General features: G+C 41.0%; 1 protein-coding gene across 1 annotated transcript in view; it reads right to left on the bottom strand.

Moving 5' to 3' along the window:
• Positions 1-20,521, bottom strand: part of LOC115783152 (ERC protein 2-like) — a 157,619-nt gene that overhangs the window by 39,773 nt on the left and 97,325 nt on the right. The window contains exons 16-17 of the mRNA XM_030733836.1: positions 6,148-6,295; positions 1,848-2,009 (exon numbers count right to left, since the gene is read on the bottom strand). Of these exons, the coding sequence (XP_030589696.1) occupies positions 1,848-2,009; positions 6,148-6,295 (310 nt within the window). The remainder of the gene's footprint in view (positions 1-1,847; positions 2,010-6,147; positions 6,296-20,521) is intronic.

Raw genomic sequence — 20,521 nt, 5'->3', positions numbered from 1 at the left:
ATCACGCATTTCGCAATTCATGGATTTTTTTTGGTCTAATCTAATGTCTAATCTACTCTGAGTTAAATATTGTCCTATTCCTTTTCTTGCACTTCACATTTTAATCTTCAGCTTTCATTTCCCCCATTGCACAGAAACGATGAGCCATCATAGTTCCCTTGTACAGACATAAAAATTCACCCTTAATAGTGAGCGCAATCCGGCCAATCGCCATGGATTTATGACTTATTTTGTTATTCTGTACATTCTTAACAAGCTTTCCCAGAAACCCTAATAATACTTTTTTCGCAAGTGGTTTTCAGTCCAACTTGAAAAAGTTGAAATATCACTTGCAGAGAGGTACTGTTTCATATGTCAAACACTATAAACACTGTTGCAGTAAAACTGTGCTGGGTAGTCATACTGAGGCAAAGATATTTATAAGTACAAAGTGACATGGAGTAATGTGTGATAGTAAAAACTAAACCCCTGCTGTTCACAGTTTAGTGTAAAGTCTACTGTGGTTGCAAGTAATACAAAGAAACAATGTGGTTTAATAGTTTGATAATATTTCAGTAAGGCAAATTTAAAATACAACATAACACAGAAAACACATATAAAGTGTTAAAGGTAGTGCCTGTGGGATTGCGAGGTGGTTTTGAAGAAAGATGTGCTCCAACGTTATATACTTCATTCAAATATAGATTTAGATTAATTTTATGACTGAAAAGAATGCAAATGTTCACATGTCCAGCTTTAATATATAACTCAAGCGTGTTTAAGATTCCTTTATAGAATCAAAAATCAAAACTAAAAGAGTCCTTTCACAGGCGATAACAGCAAAGATGTATTAAAATCAGTAATCGTGTCTTACATACTGCTTAGGTATGTGTGGGGTAATGCATACATGCAATTGTGTGCTTTTAAGCATGTGTATGTGTGTATAGATTTACTGAATGCAGGGGATGCCCAGTGCATGTATGACTCCAGAAGTTTCAGAAATATGTATAGTATATAAAAATGCAACAATGCATATCGAATAGAACAAACAAATTTAGACTCGGTGGAAATCCCCAGGTATTCATCCTAACCCTCACACAATCTACCATGCACACACGTCTTCACAGTTTGGAATCCCCCCCAATCAGTGACTGAAAAGAGCTGTGATGAGTTTAAATTACATTCAGAAAACATGAAGCTTTTATCAGCCGCTGCCGTGGCAGTTAAAACATCTCTGTTTTTCTTTGAGGATTCCTTTCTCCTTTGAGTGCTTTAGTCTGGTTACATAATGTCGACAAAGACTCAGGTGTGCACCTCTGCGTGCATCTGCAAATGCATACCTACAGGCAAGCACACGCTTATGCACATTTAGATTTTCAGACAAATATACAAAAACTTTCAAACCAGATGGCGAGATGTGGTGTCAGCCCTACAGAAACTTTGGGTTAATAACAGCATCAGTTTGTTCTCCTTTAACGGTGTTCAAACAACCAAATTAAGTCTGTCCTCAGGCACGACTGGATATGAGCGTGTGAGAGATAAATGATACATAAACTAATCTCACATAGAAATCCCTTCAATCAAAAACACTCATTTGGCAGGTGTCCCCTTGAGGCCTCATATCTAAACGATATAAATAATTCTGGCAAGAAGAAATGGAAGACTGAGGGAAAGAGAGAAGGGAAATTTCATGCTGTCAATTCTAACCACAACTGACTGGTGGTGAAATGACAAATATGAAATTTCAATTACTTTAAAATCATGAAGGTGAGAGCCCACGTCATGTCAACCTGTGTAAACAGCTCTCAAACGCAACTGATTTCTCTAGGTGAGTGTGTGTATCAGCCTGTGTGCACACTCATATTGACCTGGTCCATAGGGGGTCGGTGGTTGGCATGGGGGGGCGCTCTTGGCAAGCTGCGATGATGGACGTTTGTTGGGTGCATGTGGTGCGAATGATGAGGATGATGCTGGGGATGGATGTAATCTTCATCGTAGTTATCAGCTATCATCTTCATTCTGCTTTGAGTCTGCAAATAAGAAAATGGAGATAAACAAGAAACAAGAAAAATTTTAACATGCTTAATTATAACAACCTCATACTAGGCCATTTTTTTCCCCCCAACGCTGCTCATTTGTTTGCTGAAAATATTCTCCAAGTCTTAGAATGATTAAGTTGTTTTTTTGGTTGTTTTTTTTTTTTTTTTTTGCAGGGGGTGGGGGTGGGGGTGTTTGAAAGCCATCAAAGATATTACAAACTTTGCTGCTAACAACATTTGACAGGCCATAAATTGAGTGAGTCGGAGCGCCTGATGAAAAAGTCATAAGTCTGTCAAATGTCATCCATAATGTAGATTATCATTTAATTGGATTACACAAATCCTAGTAAGAACAGTTAGTTAGTGTTTTGAGTTTTGCCCAGGGCCACAGGCGTTCTGGCCTGCACGAAGCAACCTCATTCTAGATGTCACTGATTAAAATTACACTCAAGTATGCATCTTTCTGCATGTCTGTAAATGGGTATGACTAAGTGTCCTTTGTTTGAGTTTATGTGCATCTGTGTGTATTTGTGTGAATGTGGAAGAGGCTGTCATGCTGCCAACATCATTGCTTTGGAGAGAGATAACAGCCCAGCCTGACTAACATTAACAATCAGCACGACTGCAGTGAGGCCAGCTGTCTGATAGACAGACAGAGACAGAGTGAGTGCAGATATATTGACCGGCTCAGCTTTATTCCCTTAACTGCAGATATTTCCTCTGAGGGCAGACATGATTGCAGAGGTGGGATGAAGATGATTCGAATGAAAGATGTGAGCGTGTTTCCCATCCAAAATGTTGCAAGTCCCCTTTGTTTAAATGAGAGACATTCATGGCAGGAAGAGGCAAAAAGCTTGAGTCAGCTGTGAAGATAGGAGGGAGATGGTGTTACAGTAGTTAGAGGCCTGGGGACATTGCTGCTGAGATAAGAAGCTGAAGCCTAATGACTGAGGAAACGAGCCAGTCAGGATCACAGGAGCGGATGTGGCTGGCATTAAAGAGGTTAGCAATTAGTTTAAATCGGAGAAGAGCAGCGCAGATAAGGTGAGAAACCCTGACACTGTGGTGAGAGAGACAAGGGTACAAATGAAAAGTTAGGGATGAAGGAGGGCTCAAACAGACACCAGACCAGTGGTTAGAGGTGTTAAAGCTAAGGTTGAGGCGTACAGTCCTCCATGACCTCAGGTGTTGACACTAGCAGGTGTGACTGGGCGGGACTGGTCTGAGTTCAACAGTTACAGAGCTGACACCCGTCATTGAGGCTGGGACAATGACTATCATATACGATGCAGCTGATGAAACTACTGCACGGATACAGCTTCCTCAATACTTAATTACCTTGTTTAAAATCTGTGTTCCTTACTGTTTCATTTTCAAATGTTCAAAACTGCTTTGCAGCAACAAGAGTCAAACAGAAATATATGTATTTAGTCATTGCTGCTAATCTAATAGGAACCATATTATTTGTTCCTGTTCAGCTAATAACAGCCATATTTGGTAGAATCTAAAAGTCTAAGACCGTGTGTGTGTGTGTGAGAGAGAGAACGAGAGCGCATATTTAATATTTAATGACCTGAGACACAAACACCCACGAATGACGTGATGAATTGCTTCTGGAAGAGTCTGGTTGTGTGGTCAGGACAGCCCACATGTGGCCATATAAGTTTATCCAAACAGACAGACACACACACACACACACACACACACACACACACACACACACACACACACACACACACGGAAAGTCACTCATCTCACTCTCTTCGTACAGATGCACTCCTGCATGCGAACACAGGGAAGGTGTTCACACATAAAATGCCTGAGAGGTTGAATGTGTGTGTGTTTTAATTAACTTTAATTAATAGCTTTGCTGGGTAAACAGCTCAGTAATGACCTCCAGGTTTGCTTGTATATCAGGCAGCCTCCAACAGACATAGGCAGCACTACTGGGGGATAGAGGAGAGCAGAGTTCTTTACTAACACCTCTAACCAAAACAGACCTGGGCCGTACCTGTGCACTGTGTGTGTTTCTGCATGTTATATTGTGCAGCTGCTGGGGCAAGCAGAGCAGTGATGGCTGCTGTGCTCACAGCTGCATCCCAAACCTCAATCCAAGCCCTCCGTAAATCACAACCCTGCCCTGATTAGAGAAGGGCTGTGTTAACACATATGGACACAAGAGGCTGACAAGAAAGGACTTAAACAAACAGGCAGCTGGGGAAAGGCTGCACCATTTTCACAACATTTATACACGCTCCTTTTTATCAGCATCTGGGTGTATTTGTGTATGTGCAACATTAGTAAAAACAGAGCAGGGACCCAGCTCTAGGCAGGCAGAGTGTCTTACTCAAGTCGGTCTTAGTGAGAATCTGGACTGTCAAGGGCAAAAACAAAAAAAACAAAGAGGGAGAGGAAGTCACAGAAACACATATGAGAATTCTCTATTCTCAGCTTCACAGCACCACTGATGTGTGGCCATTTATCACCTAGCTGGAGAGTATTCCCACATGGGGACACATTTGTTCACTCTCTCCTCACAAATTTAGACACACACTCTTCGTGTGTGTCTGTACGTTTGTATGTGTATGTTTGTCTGTGCTGAAGAAAGTCTTTGCTTCAAAGGGATGCAAAGTGCAATGACAGAAAAGTTATTCTTAGACCACGTGCCTTACACATTCACATATGCATACACACACATATGTATGAGATCTTGCAAACGAGGGCAATGGGGAGGTGAGACGGGGCAAAGCTATCTGTAAATCTATCTGCTATGTCAAGATCAATTTTCTCCTCAGAGACTTTGAGTCCCATAATTCTTTGGCATTTCCTGGTCAGTTTCCTTCCGACACTGGCAGTTAAAGACCTGAGGACAGCACCCTATCCTGATATGTGTGTCAGCAGGTCAGAGGACAGAGAGCTTATGTGTGTGTGTGATGCTGAAGAACATAACCTCCAGCGAGCCCATTTTTTTGAAATGGAAGGAACTAAAGTAATTCAGGAACAACTTATTTTATGACCTCCCTAGCATTAATAAATGACAAGTTGCCCCACTTTTAAAGCTCTTGTACTATGTGTACATAGCCCTGCATGCTTAAAGCTGGTTGAAAAATAAGAAAGCATGCATATGCAGTGCCCGCCCATCACTTCTCCCTTACTTTTCTTCTTCACTTGTACCACTTTGTTCTTGCTCTGGGCCTACAGGCCACACTGTTGCAATTAGAGCTCATCACATCATCAGGTGTACTGTAACTGCTAGTTCCCCAGTGGGAAAACATGACGAATCCAATGGCGATTAACAGATAATAGGCTTTCCTTGAAATTCCGCGAATGGAATTACACCCCCCAGAACCTCTTTACCATTTACGAGGCACAAACAAACATAGATTTGCACTTAAATGCACAACCAGCCACTGCATCTGTTGACTTTTAAATGCACCATCCTTCCCAGAAGCCCCCGTGACTCAGGAGATCGTATATGTGGACTCCCTGCTGTTAGCTCATTACTATTAGCATTCATGTTAGATCAGTCACTGATGTGGTCTGACTAGACCTTAATGATCCACATACTTTTCTCAGCCCCATGTCATCCTGCGAGCCTGGGTAAGATGGGAAATAGGTGGATGTGCGTAGGTACGTGTGTTCTAGGACTGATGTCTATTTCACCACAAGATGTCAGACAGAAAAGTCTGCTAGTGATTCACCGATGATACCAACATACGTGTACAACTTAAGTGCATACAATCACTTGTATTGCAATATGACTGTTGAGGGAACAGCTCTGCACATGTGTTTATGTGCCTGGATCTGGAATCACAGCTCCTGCTTGACTGGTTTTGCTTTTGATGACTAAATGCAGTAAGTGTGGTTAGAGGCGTGGAAGTTTTTTGTTAACTACCAGGAATTATTAACATCTATCTGTTCCTAGTTTTAAAACTCTAAAGTCTTCCCATGAGGTATCTTTAATGTAAGCAATCATGATCTGCAGCAGGTTTGAATCTAATGTAAATGATCATGATCTACAGCAGGTTTTAATTTGTAGCCCTGCTTTCATTAGCAGTGCCAGAATCTGTCCTAAAGTACGACCGAAAGGCCAAACAAATAGCTTTGTAGTTACATATGGTGGATTTACCTGCTGTTTGAGCTGGTGCATGAGCCTGTCCTTCTCCCTCTTCAGAGCCATCACTTCCTCCTGGGCTTTTTTGCGTTTGGAGGAAGATAACTCTAGCAGGGCAATGTTGGCATCCTTTTCACTGATGGCTGCTAGCAAAGCTTGCTGCCTGGCAGGGTGAGGAAAAGATAAGGAGTGTACTGATTATTGGGTAAAATGTTAACAACAAGTCACGACACTTTTTTAATATTTAGAAAACAGACAGGTGTTAAGCACAGAAAGCCCTACCGCAGCTGTGGGCCTCTGTGCACATAGAGATGTCACAGGAAGCTCAGTCATTCCAGAACTCCTTAAACTCAGACAGAGATTCCACAGAAAAGAAGCAGACATCTTTGAAGTGGTCTGCTAAGTGCAGCATTTGTGGTACCTTACTGTGACTCATGAGCATGTAATAGTGTAACCTAATGGAGCAGGCTGAGGAGGATATGACATCTTTCTTATGTCACCTCTGGTTCCCACAGTGTCTGTGTGTGTTTGCATGTTTGTGAGTGTGTAGAGAGGGGGGTGGCTTCAAATGACTGTCTACAGGTGTGGGGGAGAGGAGTTGGGGGGGGGGGGTGGGGGCATACCACCAAACCAGATGTACTAATTTAATCCCACAGGGCTCCATCTTGCATAACCCTTGTCGTTGGAGCAGATCAGTGGTGACTATCGTCATCATCCTCATCAGCAGGATGTGCTTCATCAAAATTTGTGACTAACATATTCTGTTTACCAATTCTGGTAAGAAGCATTCTCACAGACAGCCAGTCATGGACAAACCTCTACTTTGGCCCTTTATCTTTTCTTTGACAAAGAAAAGAAGATGAAGTGCAAAACCAAAAAGAAAGGAAACTGTAAACATATTTTTTTATACAATACAGTACACTAGCTCATTTTATGATTTTTTAAATGATTTTATAATATATGTGTGTGTGTGTGTGTGTGTCTTCATAATTTTTCTATTTCGTAAAATGTGTCTGAATTTAAAAAACAAAAAGTGTCTGAATGATCATCTGACCAACTCGGACCACCAGTTCGTATTTTCAGTGTAGACACTGAAAGTATTTTAAGTTGAATAAACATAACATGGCTTAAATCCAGACTGTTAAAGAGCGTTTGAAATTAAGAGGGCATTAAACCGGCATGGCAAGGTCATGTGTGGGTTTGTTTGAGGTGAAAGGTAGAGGAAGAGAAAGGAGGGTTTATTAAAACTACACTTTGGGCTTTATTAAAAAATTGACCTGCATTGGGGTGTTTTTATTCCATGATTTAAGTCCCTACAGAAATAACTAAATTACGAAAAATAAACACCCTGAACTCAGAATAAAGTCTTGCTGGCCGGGGACTCCACATTTGGTGTTTTTAGTACAATTATCTGCATGCCGCATCTGGATTCTGGATTCTCCTATTCAAGGCCATTAATAGCTCTTTGTGTATTTGTGTGTACTTGTATGTTGTGCATGTATTTGCGTGTGCATGCATGTGGGTTCTGACATGGACTGGAGCAGCTAATCACACCATTAATCACAGCGCAGGACCAAAGTGACACTTTTCGTCTCCCCACACCTCCAATGTTATTCCTTTTAATGCTCACTGTAATGGGAACACACACACAGACCTACATTTGACTTGTAACAGAGCAAGTGCTTTAGACTGCAGGTCTATTTTGCTTGACCTGGACACTCCCGGTGTAAATCAACTAAAAAATTCTCAAAATTAAAATAAATAAATAAATTAAAAAAAAATCTGACTATAAAACTCTGTTTATAAAATCCATCCTCTGCAGTCCACCATTGTAAAACCTAATAAACCTGATGAATTCTGGATTGAAGAGCAATGCCCATTTTACTACTTTTTCTTTGGCTCAGTTAAATAGAGTGAAGAGGTGATGAACAGAGTCATATATGGGCAAGGAATGCAGCACAATATGTCACTGATCATAAACACCGTGCCAGATTAACAGCCTACTTGCAGAATGGCCATCTTTACACCACATTGCCAGACATGGAAGCTCAAAAACATTGAACCACATCCAAGAAGTCTCATAGCAAACGCTTCGTATCTGTTTCAAGATTAAGTTCACACAGATGGAGAATTTTATCTTTTCGGGTCAAAATGTGACAGTAAATAGAACATGAATAACGACCCTATCATTGCTTTAACTGTATAACATAGTCACTATTAAGAATGAAATTATATACAATCTAAATGGGTGAAACATAGGACAAAGCCAGGCAGAGCACTTTGGAAAGTTCAGGACAGTAACCTCAGTGAATGCATCTGAAGAAGCAGAGAGCTCCACTTTCCACTTTCTGAGTTATTTCATCAAGAACATCTACACTGCTTAACTATCATTCTGCCTCTGTTGAATAAATATGATGGTTTTGAGTTTTTTTAATGATTAAAAAAGACAATAACAATAATAATGATGATGCATTTTTATGCCAGAAAGTACACCATCTTAAGAAATGCCATACACGTGTCATTTCTTCAAATTCAGCCCTTTTAGACTTTGTGCCAATGCAGCAATTGTGGATCTTGGATGAAATAGTTGTCACTTCCATTACACCTGCATTCCCTTAACACAGGTACTGACTTTGCAACAGAAAATTACTGATTGAACCTCAGATGCTCTGGGCTCGACAAAATGAAAGCTCTGAACCAAAGTGGCTGCCATGGTTCAGTGCAAGCTAAATCGTTTCCAGTCTCTAAATTAACAAAGCACATTACAGTGCCGTCTCCTTGTGGGTGCTCACTAAGTGGTGCTGCGGGATTCTGCTGAGCGATGTCTTCCTAAAACAATAAAAAAGGGGCATTATTGTGATTAGTCTGCCTGTAAACCTTGTGTCCCACATCCTCAGTCAGTGATTGTGTGTGCATAATGTTTGTGTGTGTGCGTGTGTGTGTGCTGATTAGTAATACTAACAGTCTCTGAACCTGAATCACACTGGAGTATTTAATCACATCTAATTTAAGTGGCCATTTGGCCACAGTTGTTGAACAGACTTGCAATGTACATTAATCTAGAAGACAGGATTCATCTGTCAGACACAAGCACACCCCACACACAAAGACAAATGCACATACTCTATCTGCTGGCTGATCTTGAGTGGGTGAACCCTCTTTCTTTCCTCCTTGCTTGTCTTACTCCCTGCTTAACTTTGACTTGGCCTGTCCCAGACAAACAAAGGATTATCTTCATTTCCTCTCCAATTGAAAGGGTGACAATGAAATGGTTTTTCATGACAAACTTGTGATTAGTCTTCATAAAAGTCAAACCCCAAGCAATGGAAGGTCATGAGGTACGCTAATAAAAGGACATATAAATCCAACTGCTGGATCCCTGGTGTCAAAAAGCTCCTCTACGAGGTAACTGTATTTTAGCTGACATGATAAACACGATGCACAGACAGCTGTGCATCTTAAAAAAGGATCTCCCATGGCTCAAATACAGTTTTGGTATTGTGAGAAAAATGCAAGGTTCTGCAGAACAGCTGAACAGATTTTATTTATAAGGGGTGAAATTCTCAGCTTGGCTACAGCATGTGATTCCAATTGAACCTTCATGGTCCCTGGGACATATTGAGACATTTGAATCTACAGAGGTGGGAGATGGATGGCTAAAGTACATGACTGTGTTCTGTGAAGTGTGTGTGTGTGTGTGTGTGTGTGTGTGTGTGTGTGTGTGTGTGTGTGTGTGTGTGTGTGTGTGTGTGTGTGTGCGCGTGTGTGTTGGGGGAACTCAAGATAATGTGGAAAGAAAACGTGGAAAAAGAAGAAGTTGAGATGTGAGGCAGAAGGAGACAAAAGAGGTGATGAAGATATCTTCGAGGTGGAGCTGCTGCTCAGAGCATTTTATAAAGGCACATGGTACACTGTCAGGTCAGACAGATTTCTGGGAGACTAAGATGGGGTTAAGAGTGAGCACAAACCTGGGTTCATTTGCACAACGGCACATCAAAGAAGGAGGTTTTGAGCTGAAGAGCTATTGTGTAGTTGGAGAGAAGGGATGCCATACCCAATGTGTCAGAAAAAAAAAAAAAAAACATAAAACTAATGGCAAGAGATGAAAGATTGCAGAAGAAAGGGAATATGTGTTTGACAAGACTGAGTGCCACCTGTGTTGCATGAGAGAAAGTAAAGAGGGAAGAAAAGGAGAGGAGAGGAGGAAGGGAAGAAAGGAGCAAAGGTAAAGATTTAGGAGTCCCAGCATACCCTAAATCAGCTCAGCGCACTGCATGTTGTTATTCCTAGGTGTCACGGTTGAGGGATATGTGTTTATAATTTGTGTTATGACTTACTTGAAATTATGAGTGTGGAGAGTCAGTCGGACAGAAACAGATGCGTCTGTGCGATGCCCGAGGGAACCATCAATACTGTCTACCCCCAAGTGCAGTGTGTGCATGTGTTGCATATGTGTGTGTGCATGCATTTGTCTGTCCATAAATGCATTTGTGCTTTCATCTCCATATGTGCATGTGTGATATATTTTGTTAGAAAGAACACAGGGAGTCCACTAATATCTGTTCCCAAACCATCAATTATGACGTCTTCTAGTTTGTGATCATGCTTTTCCACCACTTAACTGTCCAGCTCTGCAGAAACATTCCTAGGGCATTTTATGGTGGTTTCTTGATTGTGGGTGTGTAAAGGTGCAGCACAAGTCTGGGGGCCCCTGTCTAGGCAGTACTAGAGGCCTGTGGTGAGAGCAAGCAGAGGACATGAGAATGGGGCATGGTTGAGTGACACTATTATTTATGGACTTGGAGCCATGTGTTATTTACAGCTAAGAAGGTAGGAAAAATGTCTATGTCCAAGATAAAACACACGCTCAGTCTACATTTGGTAAGCTCTCTGCAAAGCCAGTTGAGATGGTAAATCCGTGTCTTAACTTTAAATATGGGTAAAATTTATTTTTATGAGGTCCAAGTTTTGGCTGCCTTAGGTTGGATTAGCCCCAATGCTAACCTGTAGCAGCTAACCTGCAGCCACATGCAAGATCCACCTATTATCCACTTCCTTTTGTATGCTTGAATGGATTTAAGCCTTTATTTATCTTAATCTATAAGGGAGGATTTATCCAAACCCACCACAAATAAAACTTGCACGACTGTCTTGTTTGTTCCTCTGGAGCAGTTACATTATGTATATAGGGCATTACATCCAAATTGTGAGCTTCAAGCAAGGACGCAAAACTTCACATGCTAACCTTAAGGTGCGCTTCCCAAGAAAAATCCATGACAGCAGATGGTTCTCCCAGAACTAGACCAGGTTATGTGTGTTTTCACTTGACTAATAAAATATACAACCCACTTACTCTGCTCACCCCCACTCCCACACTAGTGCTCTGACTGGTGGGTGGTGGTGGGAGTCTAATTGAAAGAGTATGTATCAGTTTTACAGCAACAAGAGGGAAAATACGAGGGGACAAAAATCAACAAATCTGCCAAAACTAGCCAAATGTTTAGAGTTGGAGCAGGGACGAGGAGAGATGGCTGACTGCTCCCAGAGATGAGCAGGACCAGACGACCACCACCACATTCCAGAAAGAAAGAGGGGGAGAGAGATAGAGAGACTGAGACAGAGAGGAAAAGAGTGCGGGAGACCAGGTGGCTGTGTGATTGCAGACAAAAGAGATGAAAAATGCTTTCTAACTCAGTCTTGAAACAAAGACTTGCAAAGCCAAAGTGCACATCAAAAAGGAGCAAGAATGTAAATTAAACTTAATGCTGAGCTGAGCTGGCGGTACATTTTCTGTTATTTGCTTGTTTCTCCGTCTCTCTTACAGACAGACAAAACTACCACGCTGAGCTTCATAAGACCTGATGGAGGGTGACTGTACTCTACAGAATGAGAACATCAGTCTCAGGTGGAATGCTTAGAATAACGACTGGGGCCAAGAGTCCTCACTGAGTTTAAGTACAGATCTGTGAGTAAACGTGCCTTCATGCACAAATGTGCATGAAATTATTTGTTCTCTACAAACAAATCTATAACAATCCCTGTTTTGGAGTAAAAAAATTATTGCCAGCATTGTCAGTGGCACAGTGTCAGCTTTGCAACTGAAAGGCGTGTACACAGGTATTTTTGAGGCTGGCCTTACTGTATATAGTATTTTTAGGTGTTTGCCTTTCAGAGTGCAATATTTTGGGAGAAGAGCATTTAAATGACTCGTGCATTCGTGATTCACTAGCAGCATGCAATTTACAGCAAACTGTGCTAAATTTTATACCAAAAAAAAAGTATGTCTAATTTTCCGCACAATGCAGTCTAGAGCTCGAGCCCTGTCCTGTAACTCTTCACTGAGTCCATGAATGTTTAGAGCCCAGCCCTACATACTTCTGGTCCTAAGTAATACTAGTATATTGGTGAAAAAGAGCAGAACTGAACTAGACTTAACTGAGTGTCAGAGGGAGTAGGAGACTCCCAATGCAAGATGCTTACACTGATGTGTCATGTTTGGGTTTGTAGTGCTTCAAATTTTTAGTTACATTTCTGCACAAACATCAGTACACAATTTGTGCACCAATGAGTGAGAGATCTTAAGTGTGTTCGTTTTATGTCTTAATGTCATCCGGGGCATATTTACACGTGACAAAGTAACAGTAACTTCATTAAAATAGGAATGGGTCTGGATCTGACAGTAAATAAAATTCTTCTTCTACATATTATACAGGTCAGCTATTACACACTGAATTCAGGTTTATCTGGTGGAATAGTTTGTAAGACTGCAGTCCTCCTCTGGATGAATCCTGCGCTTCACCTGAGCTGTCAGATTTAGCCAGAGACCGACTGTCTCAACCTATCAGACCACAAACCGTCCCAATAATTTCTAACAGGGATTGCCTTTATATTGAGAATATCTTGATTCTCCTTCAGCTGCCTCCTACATTTGAACTGCAACACTGCTTCCAGAGAGAAACTTATCTGTAAAATCTGCACTTACACTGGATTATTTGTCTTAGCAGACAACTCACACACTCATCAGTTCTTGTTTTCTTAATTTGCGGTCTCTGCATCTTTGTTTAGATATTAGCACATCATTAGTAGATTACCTGCAGAACATTCCTCTTCGGTTGGTGCAGTTTTGCAATTTTGGCATTGTGTTAATTTGTCTCACTTAGTAATCTGATTTCTTGGCACTTTTCCATAAATGCTAAAGAATATGGATGTTTTTCAATAACTGCTGTGAGTTCCACATCTTGTGACTACAGATCAAGTACTCCTCTTCTTCTTTTTCTTATGGTCATTTTTTTTTTTTGTCTTAACCTTCCTTTTTTGTTCTTTAGCCACAGTGAGTTTCTCAGGGGAAACAATATGCTGCACCTCTGTTTTTTTTTCTGAGCCGACAGTACAGTAATTCTTGTTTTTTTCCCCCTTAACCATCATCACTTTGGAAAGGTATGCCTTTTCTGGAATCCACCTCAGACACTATATTTTCAGACTTTCTCCTTCTTTTTTCTGCCTTAGTGTTGCAATCTTCTCTCTTGCAACATCCACTTTCTCCACTTCACCCCGAGGTAAACGTTTTATAGAGAAATGGGAGGGCGTGCCAGTATGCAGCTATGCACGAGCCCGCTGATTTAGAATGATTAATTAGAATGATTTGTGTCCACTTGCATGGTGAAAGTGACAAAACTGGCCACAAAATTGGTCAGTGCACACATTTCATAAATCAGGTAATAATTTTGCATGTGCAGTTATTTTTTTGCACAGGTTAAGAACATACCACGCATATATTGGTGAATGAGGCCCGAGGAGAACAGCTAGCCTGGATAGGTCTATAGGATGCCAACCAGCATCTCAAAAACATTTCAAAAGCCAATTAGTGGTTTATGGGTTTTCTCTAAAGGTACATGCTAGAACTATTTCGTTCCAAAACAGCCAGATGGACTGACTTTGCATGTGTATCCCTCCAAAGCTGCAAAGTTTGCTCGTATTGTGTCGGCAGAAATTCTAAGTCTGTCTGACCACAGCCAACAATCAACTCTGTAGACAGAAATGAACCGAGCAAATAAAGCAACTACTGGGTTCTCACTTGCACTAAATTTAGCGGAACATATCCTAAATCTTGCACTTTGAGAACCACACAGATCTGGACAGTTTTTAGCACGAAAGCTAATACAATATTGAACTATTCTTTTAATAAATACAATGACAACAACTAATGGTATTATGGGGTTAGGGTTAGTGCTCTGTCACATCCAGTCTTATTCTATCACCTTCTGAGGATCAGCTCAGTGTCAGATAAATCAGTGTTGTTCTTTTTTGGATGACCTTAGCTAGCTCCACGTGTGTTCGGGCAAGTTGAGATTTTGTGAATGGGCACAGATTTCCCAGTGTAACCTCATCATGTCAGTGTGATTTAAAAAAAAACAAAAACACACAATCCATATTAAATAAGTCAAAGCTTCATCCAGTTGCCACAGCTGTTTGACACAAACTTCTAACTTAATCCTGCAGGGGTCCTACTAATAGCAGAGCAGGGCTTTCATTTGCTCAAAGGGGATTTTTGTTTTCTGTCTTTATTGTCATTCAGCTGACTGACAGTGTTTCCCCAAGGCACAAGAAACAAGACAGGAGGTTGTACTCTACCACACACGTGTAAAACTCCCCTGTCTCGCACACAGACACAAATACAGGTACAGATACACATACAGTAGTAGTAGTGCAGCAGCTGGATTCTTCAAAGCTGTCATCTGAGAGAAAGGTGAGGGTCAGAATGAGTAACATAGCTCCAGTCATACTACTGCAGGAAGACAGACACTAACATACATGCATAGGCAGTGATTAAAAAGAGCATTTGTACATAAACACTGATAGGTTATACCACTCCCTTCTACAGCTTCATAATATGAAACTATACATAATGTACACAAAGGAAACTGTGTTTTATTTTGTCAGATAAGATGATCACAGAGCACCAATTAAAAACGTTTTTAAAAAAAAATCTTTTTTTTTTTTCATTTCTATATGGCACCTTTAAATTTCTTCTGATGTGTTGAACCCCCTGCAATCAAAAATTACTCAGCTGCTGCAAAGTCCTTCTAGAATCCATTGATTAAGTTTGCAGACTCCCAAAATTGTATCCTAAAAAGCCCTTTTCCCTGGAAATTGCACTACACTGCCATATTTGCTGTTTTACAATTCTCATGTACATGTCATGTAAAAAAAATGACTCGATGCAGTCCTGTATAAAATGAAGCTTTCATAGGAGTTAAGAGGAAAGTAGCAGTCAGGTGCTGCTAAACAAATGCACTTGGTTAACTGATCATCAGTAAGTGTGCGCACCTCTGTAAAGGCTTAGGCTCTGGCAGTTTGTTGGACTAGAGCATTCAGGTGTGTGGAAAGACATCAGCAATGAAGCAATTGTTGCTGCTCTTGAGTCTGGGAAGAGTTATAAGGCAATCTTCAAATAATTTGAAGTCCATTGTTTTAGAGTGAAAAAGATTATTCACAAGTGGAAAACATTCCAGACACTTCCCAGTCTTCCCAGGAGCGGACATCCCAGCAAGCTCAGACTTTACAATCCTCAGTCTAACTGCAAAAAACCCAAGAGCAGCATTTTAGACAGTACAGGGCTCAGTTAGCATGTTAAAGTTAATCACAACATAGTTAGAAAAAGACGGAGCAAGTATGGCTTGCTTGTTTGGAAAGGCTGAAAGACGAAAGCCTCTTCTCTCAAAAAGCAAAAAACATGGCAACAGGGCTTAGTACGTTTGTAAAGTTACATTTGAACAAACCACAAGACTTCTGGAATAAAGTCCTTTAGACAGAAAAGACCAAAGTGGAGATGTTTGGACGTAATGCTCAGCACCACATTTGGCAAAAACAAAACACAGCACATCAGCACAAACACCTCATACCAACTGTCAAGCACGGTAGTGGGCTTGTTTTGCAGCCACAGGACCTGGGGACCTTGCAGTCACTGAGTCGACCGTGAACTCCTCTGTACACCAACATATCCTAGAGTCCAATATGAGGCCATCTGTCTAACAGCTGAAGCTTGGGCGAAACTGGGTCATGCGATAGAACTATGATCCCAAGCACAGCAGCAAATCTGCAACAGAATGGCTGAAAAAGAAAATAATTAAGGTGCTGCAATGGCCCAGCCAAAGTCCAGACCTCAACCTGACCTTGTATCAAGATCTGTGAATAAACAAATGCCAACAAACATCAATGTACTGCCGCAACATGGTAAAGAAGACCTTCAGTTGTTTGGCTGATTATGTGACTCATTGTTTCAGCACTTACCATGCTTAGAAAGATTTAGCAACAAATTTTACCATCAGTTTCATTCCTACATGAAATAATGTATGCTTAACTGGAATCATGTCAAATGATAACTGGCCTAATGTATTCTCATATTCAATATATATATATATATATAGGTATATATAGGTATAATTATTTCTCAATCACGTTCCTCTTCTTTCTGCACTGGGGCAAATAGATACAGTAAAGGATCTACTCTAAACTGTCAGTAAAGTCAGTTGAAAACACCAAAGAAACACCTTCTGCATTGCGTCATTTAAATGCCGTCTTTATGGCCTTGTATGTTCCACTGCATTATAATAACCCTCCGTCCAACAGATCATCACAGGCTCTTGTACAGGAAATATCTTTTTCTCTCTCTCAGTCCCATTCCATCACTCCTTCTCTCCTCCCTTTCTTTTCCTAATCAAAGAGAGGAGCAATTCTTTAGAGAAGAGAATAGAATTACCTCCGCCATGGACTTGGAACTCTATCATTCAGTATCTCTCTCCCTCTATCATTCTCTATTCCGCTCTAACGTGCCCTATACTCACTCCAAAGTGGGGCTAAATATTAAGTTCAAGGAGGTTACGCAAACACGTTGAAACAGCCATCCTTGGCCTAAATATTATCCTCAACCCTTCAATTACCCGCCTTGCTTTCCTCTCTCTCCTTATTCCCCTTGCCTTTCCTGTCCTCGGCATGAGTTCTCTCACTCCGGTCATCTAACTTCAGCCTGGAAATACAGCGCACACTCATGACGTGGGGCCAAAAGGCCTTAAAAATGTCAGGGGCAGAGAGTACAACATCGTGGTGCGCTATAACACATGCACACATTCAAAGCTTCACCCAAAATACACATGTACACACAAACCGATGAAAGACGGGTCCACAAAACAGTGAGAGTGAGTACCCCTGGTGTATTTTCTCTGAGTTCCAAATGCAGGCCCTGGCGGTGGACCACAGCTGAACCACAGCCGACATGCGGTGGAATGGGAGGCCACCACACTCACTTCCCTTAAAGAAGCAATAGATACACACACACACACACACACACACACACACACACACACACACACACACACACACACACACACACACACACACACACATACAGGGGATCACAGAATGACATACACATTCATTTAGACATACACACACACACGCGTTCAGCATTTTTCTGGATAGGACTGTCATGACGATAGGTCCATGTTTAAAAAGTGGTTTGAGGTGAAGGGACAGATCTGTATGGGCTGTTTCCCACAATGCTTTGCCAGACAATTACACAACCCAATTAATGTGGTTACTACAGCACAGCTAGGACTTTACTCTAAGCAAACTGTGTATGTACGTGTGCACGATAAAGAAGATGTGTGTACTCTCCTTTGGCCTGTATTACTCTCTGAATTATAGCTTTCGTTGGAGCTTATACTCGTCTATTTCCCGTCACTGTGTAAAGGACACACAAGGTCACACTAACATTCACCCCACACTCCATCAGCCAATCGGAGTTATTTCCAATCACAGCCACATGAGCTCAGAGATTATAAAAGCTGCACTACACTGTACCCTCCACTAAAACAGCTTCTTTCATAGAATTAACAATGAAAAAAAAAAAAAACGCTGGGAGACAGTTGTTTTTATGAAACTGGTTATGAAATTTAATTACATAGAAGTAATATGTTACCCATATACATCATAAAGTACAGGGGCAGACAGAAAGTCTCTGAAATATACAAGTGTACACACACACAGTGGTCTAGGTGAAGGTGTTGATTAGAAGAGCTGTAGCTGGGTCTGGACACGTCTGCTGTATATTTAGACAGATCAGTGAGGATCATGGGATCAAAGAGAAACATGATTACTACCTGGCCTTCTGATAAAAAAAAAGTCACTATTATTTCCCAGTCAGTACACACAGGAATACATATTTCAGCATGGTCTCTCTCTCTCTCTCACACACACACACAGAGGCATGCACGCGTGCACGCACACAATCCGATAAACTCATGTGATTCTACATTTACAGATGTTTTGCACCAGTGCACGGTGGACACACAGGTAGACACAAGAACACACCTACATACACAGTCTCACACACACGCAGACACATACAACCACACCGCTCTGTAATCTGGGTAATTTGTACTTTGAAGCTAGTGTAGACAGATGATGGCCTCTGGGACATTTAGTCTGTTGTGTCACTGATTTTGCCTGTTCGCCAGTTGGTGTGAATTCCCAATAGAGACATGCCCCCACTTCGAAAGTATAGCTGTTGTGGATAAGGTTCGTGTGAAAACAGACGCTGAAACAGCCTGCCCTCTTCTCATTATTCCAATTCTTGTATGTGGAAGATTGAGTGTGTGTGGGTTTACAAACTTTATGAGGGTATGAAAATTGAAGCTGCAAGTGCCGACACACATGCAAGCATTAAAACGGCAAAAGTGTGTGCCTTGTAATAACGGCAGCAAAGAGAGAACGTTCTATCCCTAACCTAGAGCTGGTCCTATCAAGATCGTTTTCCCTTTTTTGTCTTTGTGTTTTGGCTGCAGACTACTTTTCTCATGCATAAGAATTATAAATGGATCCACACACAATATTCATAGATAAACACAGACCATGTCATAAATGCTCTGCTGGCCCTCCCACACACCTGTGCATAAATTCCAGCATACATCTGGTTTTTAATAAAGAGACCTGTGGCAGTGTGCAGTTAGATGCTGCTGACAGACTCACTGATTTCCAGATAGATAACATACACATCCAAGTCAGCTCCCCTGGCACATTACATCACAGTTATTTTAACAATGGCTTCAACTGATTCCTTTTCCTGGCTATGATTACATATAGGAGTGTGTATGTGCCTGGTTGAGTTTTTTTCCTTCTTTTCCTTTCTTTTTTTTAAATTCTTGATGCTTAAATTATCACTTTATTGTAATTTCAATGTGATTTTAAGAGTCTGGGGGAGTTTAAATTCATTATAATGTTGCTCTAAATAAATAATGTTGGGCACCTTATGAGGGCTATATTAAATGTCAAACATAAAAAGAAATTCAAACTGCATATACAGTATGCATATAAGTGCGTGTGCATGCTGTGACCGGGCAGCTCGTACTGTGTTGTTCTAGCTGGGAGTGGGATCATTTTTTGGTTTGCGGTCTCTCACCTTCACCCACTACTTAATTGCTATTTGTCAACTGTCAGTAGGAATCCTAGTGTTTGCATACTTAATCTAAAGATTCCTATTTTAAAAATCACCCATATATAAATAAAGCTTTATACTACAATCAATGCATGTGTTGCATGGCTTCCCATTCCCTTTGAGCATTACCTAACCATAAATGTGACCAGAAAATGTAAAAAAATGAACATGGAGTCTGTTTCAGTCTCCTGACTGTTTGACACAACAGTTAAAATGCAGATGTGTTTTTGTGTTTCCTGGCTCATAAAGGAAGATATGCCGATATACTACAGAAAGACAGTATTACAGATGGGAATAGAGCCCTAAAAAAGTCATACATTTCTTACAACTCAAAAGAAAAAAAAGTGGTCTCATTTTACAGCTATACGGTCATGACATGGCGTGCATTAACAAACAGCTTCCTTTTCTTTTCTTTTTTTTTTTTCTTCTTCCGAGAAAGGGCTGGAGACCACCTCAGTGCTACAGAAGATCCAAAGTAGACTCTGCTGCAAGGGTGCAGACACATGTACAAACATTGTGACATGAAAATCTTTCTGCGTCACAGAACAGCAACGCTGAAAGAAGTAGCAGAGCATTTTAGCATGCAAGAAAGATATGTTTATTGCTCTTTTATCTGCAGTCATGCAGTCAGACATACCAGGAAGTTGCTTAGAAGTTTGGGAAAAAACTGGCACGAAAAGGCCTGTGACTGACATGTCAAGATGTCTACAGTGCGGTGTGCGTGCAGACACGTGGGCTTGTGTTTCTCTGTATATGTGCATGAAAGCTTTTAGTGTTTATCCCGCTTGGTTCTGTTTTTGCCAATGTGTCTGTGTACACACTCACAAGTTTATCATGCACCGAGCTCCCCGAGTGACATGTCAGGACACTGATGTTAGGAAACTGAGACACTCTGAG

Source organism: Archocentrus centrarchus, chromosome 7 (genome assembly GCF_007364275.1).
Source record: "Archocentrus centrarchus isolate MPI-CPG fArcCen1 chromosome 7, fArcCen1, whole genome shotgun sequence".
NCBI lineage: Eukaryota > Metazoa > Chordata > Actinopteri > Cichliformes > Cichlidae > Archocentrus > Archocentrus centrarchus.
This window is presented reverse-complemented; position numbering and strand designations above follow the sequence as displayed.